The 24,673-nt window shown below is 40.3% G+C and overlaps 1 protein-coding gene across 1 annotated transcript in view; it reads right to left on the bottom strand.

Moving 5' to 3' along the window:
* Positions 1–24,662, bottom strand: part of nampt1 (nicotinamide phosphoribosyltransferase 1) — a 47,666-nt gene extending 23,004 nt beyond the window's left edge. The window contains exons 1-3 of the mRNA XM_073059047.1: positions 24,413–24,662; positions 15,788–15,941; positions 4,424–4,527 (exon numbers count right to left, since the gene is read on the bottom strand). Of these exons, the coding sequence (XP_072915148.1) occupies positions 4,424–4,527; positions 15,788–15,941; positions 24,413–24,466 (312 nt within the window). The 5' untranslated portion in view covers positions 24,467–24,662. The remainder of the gene's footprint in view (positions 1–4,423; positions 4,528–15,787; positions 15,942–24,412) is intronic.
* Positions 24,663–24,673: the final 11 nt, after the last annotated feature.

Genomic DNA, 24,673 nt, shown 5'->3' with positions numbered 1-24,673 from the left:
GCTCCCTCAAATACACATTTCTGCCAAACTTTGCAACACCCCAACCTCCTCTTCAATGTTATTAAAACATTGTTTCCCCTTCTAAAAATATTTTCCCCAGTATCACCGATGATTTAGCATGTCTCTTATACAACACAAAATCATCATCTAGCAACCATCCTCAAAAGCACTTCTCTATATTGCAGGAATTGTGTTCACTAAAGATTTCAAAAAATATCTGTTTCGGGAAGCAAAATGATCAAAAGGTGATGGTGCACAGAGAGACCTAGGTGTTAAGCACACAAATTACTGCAAGTTATAATGCACATACTACAGGCAATTAAAGACAGCAAAACAGTATGTTGCCTTCTGACCAGAGAATGCAAGCACACCGTCTGAGGAAGGAAACACTTGAAACAATAGTACAGCAAAAGCTCACCAGATTGATGATGAGGTTGTCACAAAGAAGGGATTAGGTGAATTCAGCCTACCTTCTCCAGACTTGTGGGCATAGATCAGAAAGGCTTATATCAGGGGTTCCCAACTCCTGATCCATGGCCCTCTCGGTTAATGGCAGGGATGCATGGCATAAAAAAGGTTGGGAACTTCCCAGTTTAGAGGGACATGGGCCAACTGCAGGCAATTGGGACAAGGTTAGATGGGCGTCTTGGTCAACATGAATGAGTTGGGCTAAAAGGCTTTTTTCTTTGTAGAGTTAAGTGTACAAATGTTTTATGGAGTTCAAAGTGGCATATGTGAAATGCTATTTCCCCAAGCTGGGGTATCAAGAATCAGTGACCAGTCTCACAATATGGGGGCTGGACATTTAAAACAAAGAAGAGAAAAACCCTTCTAACTCAGAAAACAATGAATATTTGGAATTCTCTATCCAAGAAGATGTACCATCTGACTGTTTTGATATTAAAAGACAATCAAAGAATTATGGTATTTCAGCAGGAAAGTTGTGATAAACTCATGATGCTGAATGGTGGAGTGCAGAGAAATAGTAGACTATTTCTGCTTCTATTACCCGTACTCCTTGACGTTATTACATTGTTTACATCCTATGCCTGTGCTAGAAATTTTACTTTAAAAATAACACCGATGATAGATACTAATCACTGCATGTAACATTCTAAACATGTCCATAGCTTGAATGCTGTACTTCTGAGAGTCCTTACTTTTAGGTTAGATGTTGAACTGATGTCCTGTTGAATCCCCAAGTTGAAGATAGGAGATGTCAGTATCTGAGGGCTAGGTGTCCTGGCTAATATATATCCCTCAACTGACATTAATAAGATTTTACAAGAAGCCAAAAGAATAAACAGCTCAAAACTATAATGCACAAGAATGAGTAATTTTAAACCATTTCAGTAAGTTATTTTCAGCTATCAGTAGTGGCTCAATTCGTAGCATTTTTCCCTAAAGTCAGAAAGGTTGTGTTTCAGGAAGAAGAATGCCCTTAACTCCTGGCGGAGTCATCTGGGTGCCGTCATGACAAGCTTTTTGCACTGATCTTTTTGGTGATTGCTCATTATCTGGTGTTTCTGTAGCATTCTCAACATTTTTTTTTAAAAAACGAGGTCGAGTTGCTAGCTCGACGCTCAACCCAGCAAGGATGGAAAGCGTGCAAGGGAGTTGTGTTTCAGAGCTTAGCATAAAATCTAGACTGACAAAATGTCTTTAAATTTATGATTCCATTTGTCCTCTCATTTGAATAAAAGATCCACATCACTAACTTAGTAATGACAGAATCCTGCTGAAAGATGCAAACTGTCTCCAGTTTGTCAGGAGACAAGAAATTGAAATTTAATTTTGATTATGGGATAACATATTTTAGGAGATGCAACTAAACTAAAGGACATTCTGCCATTTCTTATATACTGAATGGTGTGACAGAACCAAGGAACCTTTAACTGTATAGCTGACGATCCTTATAAGATAATAAGAAATAGGAGCAGGAGGAGGCCATTTGGTCCATCGAGCCTGTTCCGCCATTCAATAAGATCATGGCTGATCTGGCCATAGACTCTTCTCCACCTACCTGCCTTTTCCCCATAACCCTCAATTCCCCTACTATGCAAAAATCTATTCAACCTTGTCTTAAATATAATTACTGAGGTAGCCTCCACTGCTGCATTGGGCAGAGAATTACACAGATTCGCCAATCTCTGGGAAAAGCAGTTCCTCCTCACCTCTGTACCATATCTAACTCCCCCGAATCTTGAGACTATATCCCCTAGTTCTAGTTACGGCAGAACAAACGGAATAAAGAAATTAAAGTGACAAATGTAATTGCTATCAGCTGAGAAATTAGCTCAGGTCAGTTAAGCTAACCAATAGCTTGTGTACCATGCAATTCCAGACTCATTACAGAAGGAATGCAACTACATTGAATGGTGCAGAAGAGAATCAGAAGTGAAAAACAGGAAAGTATATGCTTGAGCTTAAAGGGAGACAGGAATTTTGGTGAAGATGTATAAATTATGCAAAGGTCAAAACCAGAGGAAATAGGTTTAAAGTATCTAGTAGCACTGAGGAAATCAAGAATTTTGTTTTTCAACCCAGAAACAGCATGGCAGAACTGTATCGTTTCCCCCCTCCTCAACCTACATTTAAAAATAATTGGATGCGTACTTGAAGAGCACAGATTTGTAAGACTACAGTGCTTGTGCTGGAAGATAGCATGAGATGAAAGTTGCTAGATGACTGGCACAAACTGTCCACTTTTGTGTAATATTGTAGGAGCAGGAGAATTATCCCAGTGTCCTAGCTAATATATTTTACATAAATTGAAAAATTAGTTAATGAGCATATCTGTTTTTATGACCCAAATACCTCTGGGACATTTCAAATCATGAAGTGCAAGTCTTCCTTTTATTTCTTACGTAACTGACAGAGTACATTCTAAGAATCTAATCGCTTCCCCTTTCAACAGACATGACAGACCGAGAAGAGTCAGAGGATAATGTTCATTTGGAATTTCAGAAGGCCTTTGACAAGCTGCCACACACAAGGCTGCTTAACAAGAGACCATAGTATTACAGGAAAGATACTAGTATGGATAGAAGATTGGCTGACTGGCAGAAGGCGAAAAGTGGAAATAAAGAGGGGGCTTTTTAGATTTTATTGCTGGTGACTAGCAGTATTCTGCTGGGATCACTTCTTTTCACTTTATATGTTAATGACCTAGATGACAGAATTGATGGGTTTGTGGCCAAATTTGTGGATGATATAAAGATAAGTGGAACAGCAGTGTTGAAGAAGCAGGGAGTCTGCAGAAGGACTTGGGCAGTTTGGGAGAAAGGGTAAAGAAGTGGCAAATGGCATACAGTGTAGGGATGTTTATGGTCACATTCTTTGGTAAAAGGAATAAAGGCAAAGTCTATTTTCTAACTGGGGAGCAAATTCAGAGATCAGGGGTACAAGGGACTTGGGAGCCCTAGTGCAGGATTTCCAAAAGGTTAACTTGAGGGTCAAGTCAGAGGGAAGGAAGGGAAATGCAATGTTAGCATTCATTTTGAGAAGATTGGAATATAAAAGCAAGGATATAAAACTGAGATTTTTATAAAGCACTGGTCAGATTACATTTGGGGCACAGTGAGAAGTTTTGGGTCGCTTATCTAAGAAAGGATGTGCTGGCACTGTAGAGAGTCCGGTGGAGATTCACAAGAGTCATTCCGGGAATGAAAGGGTTAATGTATGAGGAGCATTTGATGGTTCTGGGGCCTGTGGTGCTTGCTGGAGTTTAGAAGAATGAGAGTGATCTCATTGAGACCTACCAAATATTGAAATGCCTAGAGATAATGGACAGTGAGAGAATGTTTCCAATATAGGGAAAGTCTAGGACCAGAGTGCTGTCCAGTCTCAAAAATCAAGGACTCAGAATGGGGTTCACAATAAATTAGCCATGATGGATTGGCAGAACGGACTCAATTGGCTAAACAGCCAAATTCTGCTCCTCTGCCTTATGGCCTCAAAAACAATAACAACATCAAGTGCCTATATAAAAGCTGCCAAAAAACAACATGCACAAATATAGTATTTTTATCCATGGAAATCAGCAAAGGCACCAATTCTGGGCACATAACCCATAACTAAATAAAGACAGCAACTGTGACTTCAGCAGCCAGTTTAAAAATGTACACAGTATGATGAACCAAAACATTTAAATACCTTTGAGCCCAAATGCTTTTCAAGAAAGATCATCCAGGAATGGAAGGTAAATGATTTTAAGTTTACTTTCACCAAAGAGTTCAGGTTGATTACTAAGGCTCATGTAAAATAATGCAATCTGACTAACATACAACAGTAGAAACCTAGCAATAATTAAATGATTTGAAGTAAAGGTGTGTGTGGTGGGGAGGGTGAAAGTGGAACAGTGAACTAACAATTGAAAGGTTGCTGAAACAAAATTATTTCTTGACATTCTTGAATCACCCACCTCAAGGATATAATTCCAGCCACACTCATTAAAAACGTCATGTTGAAAATGTTCTCTGTAGAGTTCTTTTGCCTCTTGAATTTTTTCCTTAGTTACAACTTTGCCTGTTAAAAATTAGACAACAGCATTTTCATGTACAGATTGATCCAAGTGTGAGATTTCCACTGTACTTATGGTAAAGCTGCTTAGATCAAACATTCAAAACTACTGCCGTACAAAAACATTCACACCCAGAAGGGATCATTTGCAGTGGTTGATTATAATTATCAGGCCATTTTATTCCTAATGCTAAATACTAATTCTTCTGTAATTAACAAGAAATCAAGTAAACAAGATATTAATCATACTTTATCAGAACTATTAATATACAGTTCAAACTATTCAAAATCAATATTACAATTGAAATTTGAATCTATTTTCCATCAATCTTTAAGATGCAAGTCATTAAATTCTTTCCAGGAAAATAATCAGAAGGTACAATAAAGGAAGAAACTTAAAACAAGCACTTGGGAAAAATTATAAAGCAATCTGATGGGACTAAAGGCAGACAAGTTTAAAATGTTATAGTTAAACAGGGGCAATTTTGAGGACACGAAAGCAAAGTTAACTAACAGGTAAGTTCAGGTCCTGCAAAGTCAGTCAAGATGCAATGACACACTTTTAAGGAGAGTATTCCAAGTACAAGGGATTTTTGCTGAAGGTAACTATTATAATCAATGATTTAAAAAAGTATAAAGTATACTTCTGCACAAAAGTGTGTACAGGCTAAAAAATTTGAACTGAATAAAAATGGTGATGGCAGAACAGAAACATTGCAGTTTCCATAATAGAGAATCAAGTAACATTTCAGAAGTTACTTAGAACTGAAGGTAGGATTGGGAAGGAATCAAAAAATTTGTACCATCAGGGAAGTGAAACCCAGTGAAGTGTCAATGCAGGACACTGACAATATGTACTTTATCCTTGATTCTTACAAAGATGATGGATGTGATGGCTTCACATTCTCAATATTATCTTGCTACAGATGGGGTTCCATTAGATTTGAAAATAGCAAATGTAACTCCCATCCCCTCCATCCTTCGAGGAAATAAAGTAGGAAACTACAGGCCAGTTGGTTTCACAGCTGTTGTTAGGAAAATGTTAGAAACTATAATTTAAAACTTGATACCAGGATACAGAAAGGGAGGAAGCCAGTATAAGGTGGTGGGGGAAGAGTACAAGCTGGCATGTCATAGGTGGAAGAGATAAGTAGCTGAAGGAGGAATCTAATAGACAAGGACAAAGGGCCATGGCACAAAGGAAGGAAAACCACGAGAGGGATGTGATGGGCAGATGAGAATATGAGAAAGAGTGAAGGGGAAACCAAAAAGCGGAATGAAAAAAAGGAGGAGGGGAGCATTTACCAGAAGTTAAAGAAAATGATGTTCATGCCATAAGGTTGGAGGCTACCCAGGGAGAATGAGGTAATGCTCCTCTAACCTTCTCACTGTGACAGTGGAGACGGCTATGGAGACATGTCAGAAGGGGAATGGGAAGTTAAATTGAAATGCGTAGCCATGCCTGACGAAGTGGTCCCCAATCTGCAGTTTCTCCTTCAGCCCTTTACATCCTCCATCTGTCCACTCTCAGCTTCTTATGACTTACCCTCCCCCCACTCATGCATCTTTCCCCCTCAACCTGATCTCACCCATCACTTGCCATCTTGTAATCCTTCCCCTCAGCTTCTTATTCTGACTCCTGTTCTCTTTCAGGTGAAGGGATTTGGCCCGAATCACTGATTGTTTATTTCCCTCCACAGATGCTGCCTAACTCGCTGAATCCCTCCAGCATTTTGCACGTGTTGCTCAAAATTTTCAGCATCGACAGAATTTCTTGTTTGGAAGTAGAAGTAGAGTCTTTAGTGTATTAAGACAAAGGTAAATTGATACAGATGGCAAAAGATTTCTGTGGCAGAGAGAAAAAGGGAGATACATAATTAAGTTACAAGCAGATCAGTAATGGTCAACTTAATTGGAGGAACAGGCTTTGAAGCAGAATGGGCTACTTCTAATTTGCAAGTCCTCGGAGTATGATGATTGGCTGATTTACGATGCACTGGATAACAGATCTTCCAAAACCATGTGGAGATTCTGTAACCATCTTGGAAAACTATAAATGCAACATCCTGTTCAAGAATGGACCAAGACAAGAAGCAATAAATTATAAACTATTTAGCCAAACAACTCATTTGTGGAATAGCTGGAGTTCATCATAAAACTAGTCACAACAGTACATTTATAAAATCCAAATAATGAAGCAGGGTCTAAGTGGTTTTTTTTAATCAAAGGGAAGTAGTTCATGACAAATTAATAAAAACTTTTAAAGATGTTATCAAGGTGGGTAAAGGTAAAACTTCAGATGCATGCTCAGATTTCCAAAAAGTATTCACTAAAGAACCACAAAAGATTACTGTAGGAAATAAGAGCTTATGGTACATGGAGCATTGTATAAACATGGGCAGAGAATTGGACAAGAAATAGGCTGTTTTCAGGTTGACATGATTCAGCTAAATTTGCTGAGCAGGTCTGTTGAAAAAATATAAATTGCACGAAATAAGTAGTTAGTTAAATAAAATACAATGAGGGAAATTTTCAGGCTATCCATATTAAATAACAAGAAAACAAATAAGACTATTGTTTCAATGAAAAGGTAAACATTGCTGTCCTCAGACACAAGACTGTATGAAAGCAGCATACAAACAAGTATGATCAGTAAGTAATTAAGGTGACAAACATAGGAAAGTCTTGCAACAGTTTTGAAAACAACTGTTCATAGGGAGCGCTGAATACAGTTTGCCCCATCACTTTTGCAAAGCCATATTTACCATCTGGAAGCAGTTCAGGGGTTGATTCGAATACAGGGGGTTGTCTTATGAGGAAGAGTTGAGCAGACACAACTGAATACAAATTTCTTTCAAGGGCCATTATCATGGAAATTCTCCATACGAGTCTAAGAACTCTGCATTTTTGTCTATCCACAGGAACATTTCACACCCTGCTTATTAAGAACCCAGCTCCTTCAGAAGTATTATTATACCCCCAACAACTTTTCAGGAAGACAGTTTCCGGTACTCTTAACCCTCAGAAAATAAAGTCTTATCTATCTTAAGTAGATAACAATTTGGGCAACTCGTTTTCAAAATAATGACGCTCATTTCTGCATTCTCTCACAAGAAGAATCGTCTTTCCACAGCAAACACACAGGTCAGCTAGCATCTATGGCATCATCTCTCCACAATCACTTTATCAAGGCCCCTCATGATCCTACATCATTCTACTCTTCTAAATTGCCAACGATACAAATCTAACTGACCAAACTCCTCTTAGAAAGATACTATTCCAGGTATTAGCCTATTAACTTTTCTTGAACTGTTCCTGATACATTAGCATCTTTAACCCAGGAAACCAATATGGTAAACTATACTCCAGATATGATATGGCCAATGCCCTATATCAGAGTCACCAACCTTTTTTGCACCGCAGACTGGATTAATATTAATATTGACAATATTCTTGCAGACTGGCCAAATTGGGGGGGGGGGGGGGGGTGTTAATCATGACCAAAATATAGGTGATAAGTTAACTATAAGTCACTTATAACTAACTAATACACTCAATTTAATTTCTAAAAAGGTTTATCTAACAAATTCAATATTAAACACAGCACATATGCTCACATGAATATAGTGATAAGTCAAATATGTCACTTATAAGTCAATAGCACCGTAACATTTTAAGTAACATTTGGATATTAAACACAGTGCATATTTTCCTTGTATGAACATATAAAATCATTGCAACACACCAATATCACTGAATCAGTGGGAGCCCTGGGCTTGTTTCCCTGCAACAAGATGGTCCCATTGAGGGGTGATGGGAGACAGCGATACTCAAAGGGGGGTCCTTATGTCGTCTATTCCACAATTTAATTTTCATTGCATTTTTTTACAGAAAACCCTGCTTCGCAGAGATATGACGTTGGAAATGTAAGACATGTTTTCAGTGCTTTCGTGGCTATCTCAGGATATTCAGCCTTGACTTTGATCCAGAATGCCGGCAGAGATGTTATGTCAAACATACTTTTCAGCCCACCGTCATTTGCCAGCTCGAGGAGTTGATCTTCTTCCTGTGCTGACATGGATGATTCACCGGGGACATTCACAAATGGGGTCACGGACCCATTCCTTTGCACATCTCGGGTCATTTGTGGTTGGGAAGTAACGCTCAAATTCTGTCGACAGCGAAGATAGGTGATCGCGCACCAGCTGTGAGAAGGACGGTGCAGCCCCAGTCTCTCCCAAAATCCCAGCTAATGTTGGGAACATGTCAAATATGCCCCTGTCCACTTGCCGTCCCCACAGTTCCAGTTTGGTTTTGAAAGCAGGCACTTTATTCTGTCAGCTTGAAGACAGTCATCATTCTCCCCTGAAGTGACAATTTGAGTTCACTGAGCAATTTGAAGATGTCACACAGATAAGCGAGTTTTGCTATCCACTCCTCGTCACTGAAGTGTGCTGCCAGTGGTGACTTTTCTCCTGAAAGAAATCTCTGTAGTGGCTCTCTCAACTCAAAAGCCCTGGCCAGGGCTCTCCCCCTTGATAGCCAGCTGACTTCAGTGTGTCAGAGAAGGCATTTGTGCTCTGCATCCATTTTCTCACAAAGCTGCTCAAACAGACGTGAGATAAGGGCTTTTGCTTTGATGTGATTGATAACTTCAACGATGACACTCAATACACTGTTAAAGTCAGGTGACATTTTTTGGCTAGCCAGCATTTCCCTGTGTATGACACGGTGTGTAAACTGGCCTTCGGGAGCAACCTCTTTTGACTAGGGTAGTGAAACCAGACAGCTGTCCAGTCATAGCTGCAGCCCTGTCTGTGCATATTCCAACACAGAATGACCAGTTCAGTTTGCCTGACATGTAGTCACTCAAAGACTTGAATAGTTCTGCCCCAGTTGTATTAGTTGGAAGCGGCAGTGCACACAACATATCCTTGTGCACATCGTCTTGAAATATATATCGCACATAAACCAGCAGTATTGCCTTGTTGTTGACATCGGTAGACTCGTCAACCTGGATAGCATGCCATGGTGACTCATTAAGCCGTTCCAACAGCTGTGCTTTGATGTACTCCTTTATGTCATTGAAACTGTGGTAGCTGAAAGAGAAACTTGTGCCATCTTGTTAGCTACAGCTTCTCCCAACAGTTCACGGAACATGCCCTTGGCAGCAGGCGGAATCAATTCTTCACCAACAGTGAAGGGCTTCTTAGCCTTAGCAATACGGCTAACCACTAAGTACGATGCTCTCAGAGCAGCAGCATTTGTGGAGGTGGTGGCTCTCAGCACTTGCTTCTGTTACGCTTGCTCATGTTTTTCCTGCTCAAAAAACTCAACGGGTTTGTCTTTAAGTGCCAGGTGCTTGGACTCAAGGTGCTGAAGCAGCTTTGAGGGCTTCATTGCCTCATTAGACAGCTTGTCTCCACATAACACACACGGGGGCTTAGAGCATTAAAGCTATATTTTATGTACGACTCATTGTATTTTCTGTTGAAGAAAGCTTTTTTTTGGCAGTCTCGGCCTCAGCTGTCTCTGCGTTATCATCATCATTAGGCCTTTTATGTCCCCTACCACCTCTTCCAAAGAAACTCTCAAGCACCGTTCGTTTTTCACTCATCGAGTAGTTGTAGGTTAATGACCGACTGATGACCTTGCATGTGTAATGACCTCGCGTGCGTTCAAGTTCAACAGTGGGTGTGATGGAATGAGGAAAGATGCAGCTGACATATCATTTCATACCACCAAATCATATCATTTCCTCGCGGCCCAGTAGCACATGCTTTGCGGCCCGGTGGTTGGGGACCACTGCCCTATATAACCGAAAAACAACTTCCCTTCATTTCTACTGCAATAAATGATAACATTGTTACCTTTCTAAACTACTTGCTATCTGCAAATTAACCACTGGTGAATCATTCTGAAGTGTCCTGTTCCTGCTCTAAACCTCATCATGGAACATCCAAATTCGAGTAGCAGTGCAGAACTGATCAAACAGACAGGGCTTGATAAAGGAAGTACCCATATTGGGTTAACTCAGAGCTCATTGGACTGAACGGATATGTCTGCAGAACATGTAAAAGGTTAAAGACAGCAAATTGGAAATAGCATGTGCTGAGAGGAGTATAGATTCTGCATTCTGAAATTTAAGGCAGAAGTGGGTAATAAGATGTTATTACCCAAACCACCACAGTAGCACGACATTAGCATGATGCTATTATAACTTGGGGCGTCAAGATTTCAATTCCAGTGCCACCTGCAAGAAGTTCATATGTTCGCCTCATGACTACATGAGTTTCCTCCGGGTGATCTGGTGTCCTCCCACAAACCAAAGACCATAAGACACACAAGCAGAATTAGGCCATTCTGCCTATCATGTCTGTTCTGCCATTCCATCATGGCAGATCCTAGATCCCACTCAACCCCATACACCTGCCTTCTTGCCATATCCTTTGATGCCCTGACCGATTAGGGAAATATCAACTTCTGCCTTATACTCACAGACTTGGTCTCCACTGCAATCTGTGGCAGAGCATTCCACAGATTCACTTCTCTCTGGCTTTAAAATTTCCACCTTACCTCTGTTCTAAAAGGTCGCCCCTCAATTTTAAGGCTGTGTTCTGGATACCCCCAACATAGGAAACATCCACCCTATCTAGTCCTTTCAACATTCGGTAGGTTTCAATGAAGCAATGAAGTCCCCACACATTCTTAAAAATTCCAGTGAGTACAGGCCCAAAGCTGTCAAACACTCTTCACATGTTAACCCCTTCTTTCCAGGAATCATCCTTGTGAACCTCCTCTGGATTCTCTCCAACGACAATGCATCCTTTCTGAGATACGGGGCCCAAAACTGTTGACAATACTCCAAGTACAGCCTGACTAGTGTTTAATAAAGCCTCAGCATTATCTCCTTGCTTTTATATTCTATTCCCCTTCAAATAAATGCCAACATTGCATATGCCTTCTTAACCACAGACTCTGCAATAAATCTGTAAATTAGCCTTCTAGGAGTCTTGCATGAGGACTCCCAAGTCCCTCTGCACCGCTGATGTTTGAACCTTCTCCCTATTTAGATAATATTCCATACTATTGTTCCTCTTACCAAAATGCATTGTCATACATTTTCTAACACTGTATTCCATCTTCCACTTTATTGCCCATTCTTCCAATTTTCTAGCTCCTGCTGCAATTGCACTGCTTCCTCAGCACTACCAACTCCTCCACCTATCTTCGTATCATCTGCAATCTTTGTCACAAAGCCATCAATTCAATTATCCAAATAATTGACAAACAATGTGAAATGTAGCAGTCCCAATACTGACGCCCGAGGAACACCACTGGTCACTGACAATCAACCAGAAAAGGCCTCCTTTATTCCCTCTCACTGCTTCCTGCCTGTCAACCAGTCCTCTATCTAGTATCCAGGCCAGTATCTTTCCCATAACATCATTTGATCTGATTTGGTTAAGCAGCCTTATGTGTGGAACCTTATCAAATGCCTTCAAAAATCTAAGTCAATGGCATCCACTGCCTCTCCTTTGTCCACCCTGCTTGTTACTTCTTCAAAGAGCTTGGACAGATTTGTCAGGCAAGATTTCTCTTTACAGAAACCATACTGATTTTGACTTATTTTATCAATAATCTCCAAGTACCCCAAAACCTCATCCTTAATAATAGACCCCAACACTTTCCCAACCACTGAGGTCAGGCTAACAGTCATATCATTTCCTTCCTTTTGTCTTCTTCGCATCTTAAAGAGTGGAATGACATTTGCAATTTTCCAGTCCTCCAGGACCATGCCAGAATCAAGTGATTCTTTAAGATCATGACCAATGCATCTTATCTCTTCAGCAACCTCTCTCAGGACTCCAGGATGTAGTCTTTCTGGTCCAGGTGACTTATCCACCTTACGACTTTTGAGTTTGCCTAGTACTTTTTTCCTTTGTAATAGCAATGGCACTCACTCCTGCTCCCCAATACCTATGGACAGCTGGTACACTGCTCGTGTTTTTCACAGTAGTGACAGATGGAAACTACCCATTAAGTTCATCTGCCATTTCCGTTATTCTGTTTATTCCATTGTGATACTGGTATATGTGACTTATACTTCTCACTCTCAAACTGCAGTACGAATTCAATCATATTATGATCACGGCCTCCTAAGGATTCCTTTACATTAAGCTCCCTAATAATATCTGGGTTATGTACACTCAAGCATTAAATGCTCTAAAAAGCCATCTCATAGGCATTCAACAAATTTCCTCTCTTGCGATTCGACACCAACCTGATTTTCCCAATCCTCTTGCATACTGAAGTCCCCCGTTACAATTGTAACACCTTCAGCTCCCTTTGCAATCTCAACCCTACATACCATTGTTTGGAGGTCACTATTTGGAGGCTTATATATGATTCCCATGATGTTCTTTTTACCCCTGCTGTTTCTTAACTCCATCCGCAAAGATTCAACATTCTCTGACTCTGTGTCACCTCTTTAAAGATGTAATTCCATCTCTTACCAACAGAGCACACTGCTCATGTTTTCCTGCCTGTCCTTTCGATATGAAGTACACCCTTTGATATCAAGTCCCTACTATGGCCTACTTTCAGCCACAACTCAGTGATGCCCACAACATCATACCAACCAATCTCTAATTGCACCATGAGTTCATCCACCTTATTCTGAATGCTACACACATTTAAATACAACAGTCCTGCAGTCTTCACTCTTTTGAATTTTGCCTCTGTGGTACAATTTAACTCTCTGCACTGTCTGCATCTGTACCCAATCATTGGCTTGTCCGTCCTTACATTCATGTTACATCCATCATCTACTTGTAAACTTGCTGGCTCATTCTCAGCTCTATCATATTGGTTCCCATCCCACTGCCATATTAGTTTAAAGTACCCAACAGCTCTAGTAAATCTGCCCACCAGAATATTTGTCCCCCTCCGATTCAAGTGCAACCTGTCCCTTTTGTACAAGCCCCACTTACTGCAGAAGAGGTCCCAGTTATCCAGAAATCTGAATCCCTGCCCCCGCTCCAATTCTTCAGCCGTGCATCTACCTGCCACCTCATTCTATTCCTATCCTCATTGTCACTTGGCACAGGCAGCAATCCCAAGAAGGTCCTGCTTCTCAGCTTCCTTCCTAACTCCCAATATTCTTTTCTCAAGAAGAACTAATTAGTAGGCTTACTGGTTATTGTAAATTGTCCTGTGATTTGGCTAGGGTTAAATAGGTGGGTTACTGGGGGGTATGGCTCATTGGGCTGCAAGGGCCTGCTCCATGTTGTATCTCTGGATAAAGAAATAAAATGTACAGGGGACAATGGCAATGCTATGAGTACTTATACCAGGCAAATCAGGCAGCAGCTTCCAGTATTTCATTCTTCTAACGTTATGCCTTCAGATCTACAATTTTAGCTCAAAGATACAAGCTGCAATGCAGCCTCATCAACATCAATACTTAAGAGATGGGATTTCTTTCTACAAAAGGAGATTGAGGGGAGACCTGGTTGAAGTCTAAAAAATGAAAATAGCTTGGTTAAAGCAAATAGACCGACAATGCTGTCATTTATAAGAAAACATACAACATAAGTCCATCAAATTGATCAAGAAATTCAGAGGGTCAAGTAGCATTTGTGGAGAAAAGTATTCAATCACCTTTTTGGGTCAAGACTCGCAACCTAGATGAAGTGACCACAAAATAAATATTGACTGTCCATTTCCCTCTACACATACATTCAGCCTGACCTGCTGAATGCCTCCTGCATTTTACTTGTTAATTCAGCATCCGCAGTCTCCTGTGCCTCCACATCAAGAAACAAAACTACAAAAGCTGGAAAACTTAGATAAATAAAGCAACAGATTTAAATAAGAACAAACAAGAGGAGATTATTGAGAAGCTAATAAGTACCATAACTTAGATAAAACTAAAGAATTGGTGAATTCCTCATTAAGTAATATGTTAATTGACCAAAAAAATGTTATGTCTCTGATCATTTAACTTGCACATGGAATCGATTCTTGAAGTAGATGTTGGACAGCTGATGTGCATCACCCTCAAATATTCTGTCCTTCACTCAACTCCCACACATTTTTCTGAATATTAATTTTTAATACATTTTCAAATTTGACCTTCTACATCTAACTTCATACTTGCTGTCATCAAATGCGGCTAAACAAGTTGGGCCTGTACTCTGTAAAATGAGGAGTGATCTCACAAGATCTGAAGTGAGTGTGACACTGACATCATGTTTTCTTGATTTGGATGTTTCTTGCCTCAAACAAGGTGATGTAGTTCCAAGATTAGGGTTAAGTTATTGGTTAAGTTATTTAAATCCAAACTGTGTCAAAATGTCCTCTTCTAAAGGGCGGGCGGGGGGAGGTCTCTTGAATTCTCTATTTGTGGAAGTGAGATCAGAGATATTAAAACTTCGTGAAATACTGGGGAATTGAAAGTAATGGAATCTAGTACAGAGAAGCTGAGGCCTGAAGTACATCAGTCATGATTATATAGAACTGGGATAAGGTGTGGATGGGGTACAAGAGCAGGCTTGAGTGTACCAGGTGACCTACTCTTGTTCCCATTTTCCCCTGTATTGTGTTCTTGACAATACTTTAATTTAAAATACAAGTCTGCCTAGCAAGATTTCCCGTATAAATTTTGTCTCACAGGATCAGATGCAAAGGGACAGCAAGCTGCTGCTCCAAAAATTGGATTAGTTTTGATGCTGGTAACAACAATAGTACAAACGATTCGAATTAGTGATCTGGTTAGGCCTTATTTGAGTCAGAGATAGAGGCCCATCGACCCATCAAGTCCATACCAACTATCAACCATCCATTTACATTAATCTTTTTTATTATTATTCTTACATTATCAGTTCCTCATGGATTCTATCATTCACCTACAAACTAGGGGCAATTTACAGTGCTCAATCAACCTACCAACATACACGTCTTAGGAATATAGGAAGAAACCAGAGCATCCAGAGGAAAAACAGTGTCACAGAGAGAGCATGCAAACTCCACACAGACAGCACTGGAGATCAGGATTAAACCAAGGTTTCTGGTACCATGAAGCATTGGCTCTAAAAGCTGTGCCACTGTGCAATCAATTGAAACCTGAAGATGGCGAATCTGACCTAAACAGGAAAATATCAGACTAAACAGAATCAGAGCTAGTAGTGGAGGTTCAATATAAATACTGTAAATATTGTAAAAAGTACTAATTTATCAAGACCATACTTCAAAAAAATCATACCTGCCAGATATTTCTTCAGAATGTACTGCAAACCATAGAACACAGTTTCATCATATTGCACCTTGTTGGATTTATTTTCCGTCCTCTTCTCACGACATTCAAAGTAAGAATAGACCTTGGTTGTATTGGGTGGATATTGCTGATAGTGAGTCACCTTGAAATAGATAAAATGGAAGACTATAAATACAGCTCATATCCACGTGAAACTGATTACTTTTACTGAATTAAAACAAAGTGTGTACAGGCACCTCTGTCTAGTTAATATCTTTGGAAACACAACAGATGTCAAAAAGAAGCAAAGTTCACAATCACCAGCTGCTCCTTCAACTCTGGCCAGGATTTGATGAGAATAATATAGTAAGGTAAACATGTGCCAGTTCTTTGTAGAAACTCACTGTAAATAATGCTTAATTTGGCATAAACAAGTAGAATAATGACCAATTACAGAACTGGTGATAGCAGCAGGTATGAGGCATCAGTGAACAATAGTGGGAGAGTAGGAATGTGGTATTGAGATAGACAATCAACCATGATTATAATAGAATGGTGGCCTATGTTCAAAAATCCAAATGGCTAAATCCTGCTATGTTGAAAAGAACAATCTGATTAAAATCAGTAGGAGCAATATTCACAATTATATTAATTTGATTCTACATACTTAATATTCAACAAGTCAAACCATGCAACCCTTCCTTTTGTATTGCCATTTTCTTGACTAAATGGTAAAGTCTGGGTCTATGTTGTCAAGCAGAAGATATCCATTTGAGCTAATGTGCAATATCAGTACAACATAATTTGCACTGTCACAATTCTGAGAAATATTGTCCTTTGATCTAATGGGAATGTTTTGCAAGCTATTTCATGATGAACAGATCCCATGATTAAAAGACCAGTTTAGTTCAATCATCCAGCAAATAGCAGGTGACAGATGGAGGATATTCAGCAAATTGCAAAGGCAACACAAAAGCTAATGTTTCAGAAGGACAATAGTTATAATTTTAGAGAAACCAATGAATGTACTGTGTTTGGAGACTTGCTCTGTTCCTCAACCAGCTATGTTTCTTTTCAAAGGAAATAGATCCTTAAAAAAATGAAATCAACAGCTTGGATGTAGCATCAGAAACTTTGAAAGTATAAAGTTAAAAAAGGCTGTACTTCATTCACAACAAACTTGTAGACTTAGCCTGACTTTATAGAAAATTGCAGAGTATTGATGGCTTTTCCTAATGTTGCCTCTTGAAGTTAGGCAGAGAATTCAGAGCCAAATGTATAGGTCAGAACTTGCTGCCAGCTCATCTCTGACCTACACGGCACGCAAGATGTTACCTTTTCAAGATCCAACACTTCTGAACTTGCCAACCCCGTAATAGCAAAGTTCTATGCAGTGGCTGGGTCTTGTATGATGCAATTCAGCACATGGAGGGGGCAGAGAGGCAAGAACAAGCTTCATCACCACTGGATTAACCAGCTTTCAAAAGTATCAAACCTGTCAATGCCCATTAAACAACTAAAGTGTGGTAAAATTAACAGAAACACATATGATTCAAAACATAACTATAATCTGTCATTAATAATACTCTTATTTTTTTTTACTGTAATTCTTCAGTCAAATTAACGGACCTAGTCTCACTAGATCCGCTTAAGTGCCAGAGACTTAAGTGTGTACTCTGCTGTTGGAAATTTGAACTTACAAGAAAAATGCCCACAATTCCATCAGTAACTACCAGCATTTCCTTTAATTTCAGAATCAACCCATGATCTTTAGATGGAAAAGTCAAACAGGATTGCCAAAAATAACTTACTCTTTTAAAAAACTGTATAAACCTCTAATTTTTTTCTTTTGTTACATTGTAAAAACTAAAAATTAATTAAAAAAATATATTGAATACAAAAAGGATGAGCCGCTAAAATAATTTTCGCTAAAATAATATCCCTATCTGGAAATATTTGTTACCAGCACACTCCCTGGAGATCTGACTGTTTTCACCAAATATCCAGAAAAAAAAATGCAATGACAGTTAATTCCAAAGGTGGCATTTCAGTCAAGTACAGTTCTTGAAAAATGTGGGATCCATCCAAACTACTGATTTACAAGTCACCAGAGGACCCTGTGAGAATGTTATGCTACCTGTTCCAGGAGGACAAACATCAACAAATTTCCTCGTCTGCATAAAGTCTCTTAGCAGGTTGGAGCTGTAATGTACTAAATCAATTCAAAATGGCTTGTGCTCTTCAAAAAAACTCAAGGATACAAAATATTTCCTCAATTCCACATGCATCATGAACCTAACAGTTTTCACACCTGATAAATTTATTCAAAGGAGGGAGGAAGCAAGATAGATACAGGTTCCATGGTTTTCTTTGTTTCATGTCTATCAGTGGGGAAGACTAATCTCAGGGTTGTATACTGCAGTCACACTTCAATAATAAACATCCTTTGAATTTGAACATAAAGCTCTAACTTAAATTGTCAATTTTTTAATACATAAAATACTGAATATTCAACAGTTCATTAAAGTCCTTGATCAAACATTTCTTTTCAAGTGAGCACTGTTATCAGAATTTTGCAGATTTGCAGAGGGTCAAGTTGGCTTTCAATTAGACCCAGTATGTTGGAAATAATGCAGAAGATGTGTAGCTCGGGGGATTGATTCTTGGGTTGAGTTGTTCCCTGATCTTGGTAATTTACCTACAAATGTTTCATCACCATGTGAGGAGATATCATCAGCGTGCTGTTGACTGGTGTGTCCTCTAAATGTTGGGCCTTTACATACTTTTCAAATTCAGCTGATTCTATATTTTGGAAATACAATTGTGTCATGGGGGAGGAAATATTGCCACTGATTGGCGGTGGGCTGAACCTTGTGATCTGGAATTTTTCCCGTATGGGCTAATAGGATCGAGGTCTATGGGTTTGTTTACAGTAATGTTTGCAGAAAGCCATGCTTCTAGAAATTCTCTTGCATGCTGCGTGTTCGCTTGTGCCATGACTTTCACTGATGCCCAGTCAAATTTGTGCCCCTCTTGATTTTCATGGGTAGAGACTAAGGAGAGTTGGTAATGCTGCTTGGGCAATGAATCATAGTGCAAGCAAGCAAGTGTCATGCAAGAGAATTCCTAGAAGCATGGCTTTCCATCAGCAATTCTGTACAGTGTACACAAACACATAGACCATGATCCTATTTATGAGCCCATATGAGAAAAATGCCAGACCACAAAGTTCAGCGCATAGCCAATCAGCCACGGTATTTCCTCTCCACATCACAACTGAATTTCCAAAATGTAGAATCAGCTGATTGAAAAGTATATAAATGCCAAGCATTCGAAGGACATACTACAATAAACAGTGCCAGTGATGATAGACATTTCTTATTGACATTAAGAAAAGAGGGTGTGCTGAAGCTTTTGAAAAGCATTAGGTTAAATAAGTCACCGGGACCAGATGAAATAATACCCCAGGCTACTGTGGGAAATGAGCAAGGAGACTGCTGAGCTTCTTGTGATGATCTTTGCGTCATTGATAAGGACGGGAGAAGTACTGGAGGATTGGAGGGTTGCAAATGTTCCCTTGTTCAAGAAAGGGAGTAGAGATAACCCAGGAAATTATAAGACCAATGAATCTGACTTCAGTGGTGAGCAAGTTGTTGAAGATCCTGAGGCAGGATTTATGCGCAGTTGGAGAGACATAATCTGATTAGGGAGAGTCAGCATGGCTTTGTCAAGGGCAGGTCGTGCCTTACGAGCCTGATTGAATTCTTTAGGGATGTAACAAAACACATTTGTGAAGGTAGAGCAGTGGATGTAGTGTATATGGATTTCAGTAAGGCATTTGAGAAGGTTCCCCATGCAAGGCTCCTTCAGAAAGTAAGGAGGCATGGGATCCAAAGAGACCTTGCTTTGTGGATCCAGAATTGGCTTGCCAACAGAAGGCAAAGGGTGGTTGTAGATGGTTCGTATTCTACATGGAGATCGGTGATCAGTGGTGTTCCGCAGGGATCTGTTCTGGGACCTTTACTCTTTCTGATTTTTATAAATGACCTGGATGAAGAAGTGCAAGGGTGGATTAGTAAGTTTGCTGATGACACAAAGTTGGGAGGTGTTGTGGATAGTGTGGAGGGATGTCAGAGGTTACAGCAGGACATCGATAGGATGCAGAACTGTGCTGAGAAGTGGCAGATGGACTTCACCCAAATAAGTGTGAAGTGGTTCATTTTGGTAGCTCAAATTTGAAGACAGAATATAATATTAATGTAAGACTCTTGGCAGTGTGGAGGATCTGAGAGATCTTGGGGTTAATGCCCATCAAGCACTCAAAGCTGCTGTGCAGGTTGACAATGTTGTCAAGATAGCGTATGGTGTGTTGGCATTCATGAATTGTGTGACTGAGATCAAGAGCCGTAAGGTAATGTTACAGCTATACAAGGCCCTGGTCCCCAGAGCTGAAATGCCTAACACGAGGGGAGCATAGTTTTAAGGTGCCTGGAAATAGGTACCAAGGGGATGTTAGGGGCAAGTTTTTCCATACAGAGTGGTAGGTGTGTGGAAATGCACTGCCAGCGGCAGTGGAAGCGGATACAATATAGCCTCTTAGATAGGCACTTGGAGCTTAGAAAAATAGAGGGCTATGTGCTAGGTAAATTCTAGGCAGTCTCTAGAGTAGGTTACATGTTTGGCACAACGTTGTGGGCAGAAGGGCCTGTAATGTGTTGTAGATCTCTATGTTCTATGATGTCTCCTTGCTTGTGACAAAATATTAGCAGGCAAATTGCCAAGATCGGAGAACAACTCAACCTAGTATATGTTCTTTATATGCCACCAAAATTAACTATCCAGTGAAGAAACAACTTGGGAAACTGCCGGTAGCAGTTTAAACCTGTTTTTGAGCTATCCTCCTCAGAGTTGAAAATCAAGTTAAACAATTATTTTGGGTATAAATGCACATCCAGGCTATGCGTCAGGCTATGAAAGTTGAAAACAATTAACTCTTATGATCAGCTCATATGTACTAGGAGAGGCAGACACTGTTATAATCAAAGGATAATCACTCACTGAAACAGCAAGACTAATCCTGAAAATTACTACACTTGTTAGCAATTAACCTTGAAAACTAGCACCCAGGAAAGTAGGGTGGAAAATTATGCCAATATTTTCCAGTGATTAAACGCTAGCAATTAATTCTAAGTTTTCTTGAATGTTTTTCTTTAACACTTGTGCTTTGATTTAAAACCCAGTTGCAATTATCCAGACAGTAAAGGAACACAGAACACTATAGCACAGTACAGCCCCTTTGGTCCATGATGTTGTGCCAGCCATTTAACATACTCCAAGATCAATCTAACCCTTCCTTCCTACAGAGCCCCACATTTTTCTATCATCTATATTTCTTAAACAGCAAATAGTGATGACTTGGAATCAGTGCCCACAGGAAAGGTGGTAAGGGAATCCACTGGATTTTGAAAATGAAAAAAATAACTCAGTACACAATGATCAAGAGAAAGGAACTAATTCTGGATATGATACTGTGATTCTGATTTACTTAACTTCCTGAGCTCCTGTATCACCCTTCTAGAGCAAACATTCAAAGAACATAAGAAAAACCAGGATTGCTTTACTATTCAGTAAAAATCATTGCCTATTTGATCTTGACCATAACCCTGAACGTTCCTATAGACCAGGAATATCTCTCAGCCTTGAATAAATTATGACTTATAAAGAAAAACATGGTAAGAGTTTAGCAGTAGACTCTATTGCTTTTGAAGCGAGTTTATATAGAAATTATGGTATAAATGGGCACAATTGGCTTGTCACCAAAACTTGGTAAGCCTGAGTGCCATTCCAGTGACATGTCAAATACCGAGTGTTCCCATTATCTTCTTGGAATACTTGATATACACTGTGCAAAACATGAAAAAAACTTCACCACAAATGACACTTCATAAGGTCTGTCTTATGAAACGGTGTTCTGCTTGAATTTGCCGACCTACAATATTCTGACTTCCTCTGCTGCAAATATTTCATAGAAATTGTTTAATTTGTACAGTTTCCTTGATTCTGAAATGCTTTAGGAGTAAAACACAAAGCTTTCTTCCATTTATGGCAATTCCTCTGCCAAGTCATAACACAAAATAGCAGTCAATACAGAAGAAAACTCTGAAGTATTATGTTCAACAATAAACAGAATCTTCTGAAAATGATCTCCAAGAACTGCACTTGAATCCTGTTGTAAGTTCATATTGCTTTCATTTAATAGCAAGTATTATAAAACCCCCAAGAGTTATTGGTAACATCAGAAATAGACCACTGAATCTCTAGGATAGATTAGGGCTATGAAATAATTTCAACCAAATTATGCTTTCAAACACCGGTCAAGGTTAATGGCTCATGCAAATCAATAGCTTTAACTCAATTAACATTCTTTTTAATGGATTAGAAACATGTTTTAAACTGTAAAAGATATATTTCAAACCAAACTCAATGCTATCATAAACTGCACTGCTAATAATTAACGATTTTTTGAGGATGTGACTAAACACACTGATGAAGGTAGAGCAGTAGATGTAGTGTATATGGATTTCAGCAAGGCATTTGATAAGGTACCCCATGCAAGGCTTATTGACAAAGTAAGGAGGCATGGGATCCAGGGGGACATTGCTTTGTGGATTCAGAACTGGCTTGCCCACTGAAGACAAGAGTGGTTGTAGACGGGTCATATTCTGCATGGAGGTCGGTGACCAGTGGTATGCCTCAGGGACCCTTACGCTTCGTGATTTTTATAAATGACCTGGATGAGGAAGTAGAGGGATGGGTTAGTAAGTTTGCTGATGACACAAAGGTTGGAGGTGTTGTGGATAGTGTGGAGGGCTGCCATTGGTTACAGTGGGACATTGATAGGATGCAAAACTGGGCTGACAAGTGGCAGATGGAGTTCAACCCAGATAAGTGTGAGGTGGTTCATTTTGTTAGGTCAAATATGATGGCAGAATATAGCACCAATGGTAAGACTCTTGGCAGTGTGGAGGATCAGAGGGATCTTGGGGTCCGAGTCCACAGGACGCTCAAAGCAGCTGCACAGGTTGAGGCTGTGGTTAAGAAGGCATAAGGTGTATTGGCCTTCATCAATTGTGGGATTTAATTTAGGAGCAGAAAGGTACTGTTGCATCTATATAAGACCCTGGTCAGACCCCACTTGGAGTACTGTGCTCAGTTCCGGTCACGTCAATACAGGAAAGATGTGGAAGCCATAGAAAGGGTGTAGAGGAGATTTATAAGGACGTTGCCTGGATTGGGGAGCATGTCTTATGAAAACAGGTTGAGTGAACTCAGCCTTTTCTCCTTGGAGCGACGGAGGATGAGAGATAACCTGATAGAGGTGTATAAGATGATGAGCGGCATTGATCGTGTGGATAGTCAGAGGCTTTTTCCCTGGGCTGAAATGGTTGCCACAAGAGGACACAGGTTTAAAGTGCTGGGGAGTAGGTACAGAGGAGATGTCAGGGGTAAGTTTTTTTTTTACTCAGAGTGTGGTGAGTGAGTGGAATGGGCTGCGAGCAATGCTGATGGAGGCGGATACGACAAGGTCTTTTAAGGAACTTTTGGAGAGGTACATGGAGCTTAGTAAAATAGAGGGCTATAGGTAAGCCTAGTAATTTCTGAGGTAGGGACATGTTCGGCACAGCTTTGTGGGCCTGTGCTGTATGTTTTCTATGTTTTACGTTTCCATGATTAGGTCATTTACTTTCGCTATATAAAGCCGTGAAATACTGCCTCCTCATGGTAACTGAATTTTAATCAGTCGACATTGCAGTTCGAGTAAAATCTAATAAAATGATATACAAAACAAAAATTATCGGAGGATAAAGAGCGATTGAAAAGTTATCATAGTTTACATTTCTTTTACTCCAATTCACAAAGAATAAAAAAGGATACAATTTTCAACTACTACTTATACAATTACTGGAATTGTGCTCCCAAACCACAAAAAGTTGCCTCATCCATTCCAGCGAAATAGCTTACTCGGCTAAACTTTGTTTTCAGTCATACAATTCGGGACCTCGTGTGCTACACATTTGCTCCCACCCTACCACCACCCACTTAAAATTGGCAATATTAACGGATACGAGACGCATTTTTCGGGGTATTGAACATATTCTAGATTTTCTAGCATTGGCAAAGATCTCTGATGTCGACAGAGGTTTCGGTTTTGATTTCCTAGATCAGCTTCAGGCGAACAGCGGACGTAAAGTAACCTATACACCAAAACGCTTCAATGAATTCAGGCGGTTTTTTGCCGCCGCTCTATTACCATTCTAACTGGGACACCGACAGATATGGGCGGGCAGTTCTCCCCGCGTCTACCCATCCCTGGGGCAACGAGGCGAGGCCTAGGTCCTCCGGATACTTGATCTCTCATAAGCAGCGTGAGTATGGGATGTGTATGTGGGGTGGGGGTGGGGGGGGGGGTAGGGAAGCGCCTGACCCATTATGGTTTCACCTTTCCGAACAGGAGCAACGCGGCCTATGGTGAGAGTTCACCGACACATCTGCAGCCGGTGGGAGCAACCCTCAAAGACGTACAAAAAAGCTGGATGAACTCAGCAGGTCGGGCAGCATCCGTTCGGCGCCTACCTTGTACGAATCGGTGGCCAGCAGGATGTTGAAATCACCGTTCTGGCCGTCCATCTTAGGCCAAGCAGCGAGGCTGTCCGCTCCGCTCGGGGGAAGAGCTGGGGAGAGCACAGCGTGGATAAGCCGACGTCGCCGCCACTTCACGCCGCTGCCTCGAGTAGCCCAGCATCGGCTGCGTGCTCCTCCGAGCGATCCAGGGCAGAGGGCTGAGAGGCGGGGCCACACGAGAGAGCGTGCCTAATTATCGCGAGATAGCGGTGA

Source organism: Hemitrygon akajei, chromosome 10, assembly GCF_048418815.1.
Source record: "Hemitrygon akajei chromosome 10, sHemAka1.3, whole genome shotgun sequence".
NCBI lineage: Eukaryota > Metazoa > Chordata > Chondrichthyes > Myliobatiformes > Dasyatidae > Hemitrygon > Hemitrygon akajei.
Note: the sequence above shows the minus strand (reverse complement) of the source record. Positions and strands in the feature narration are given on the sequence as shown.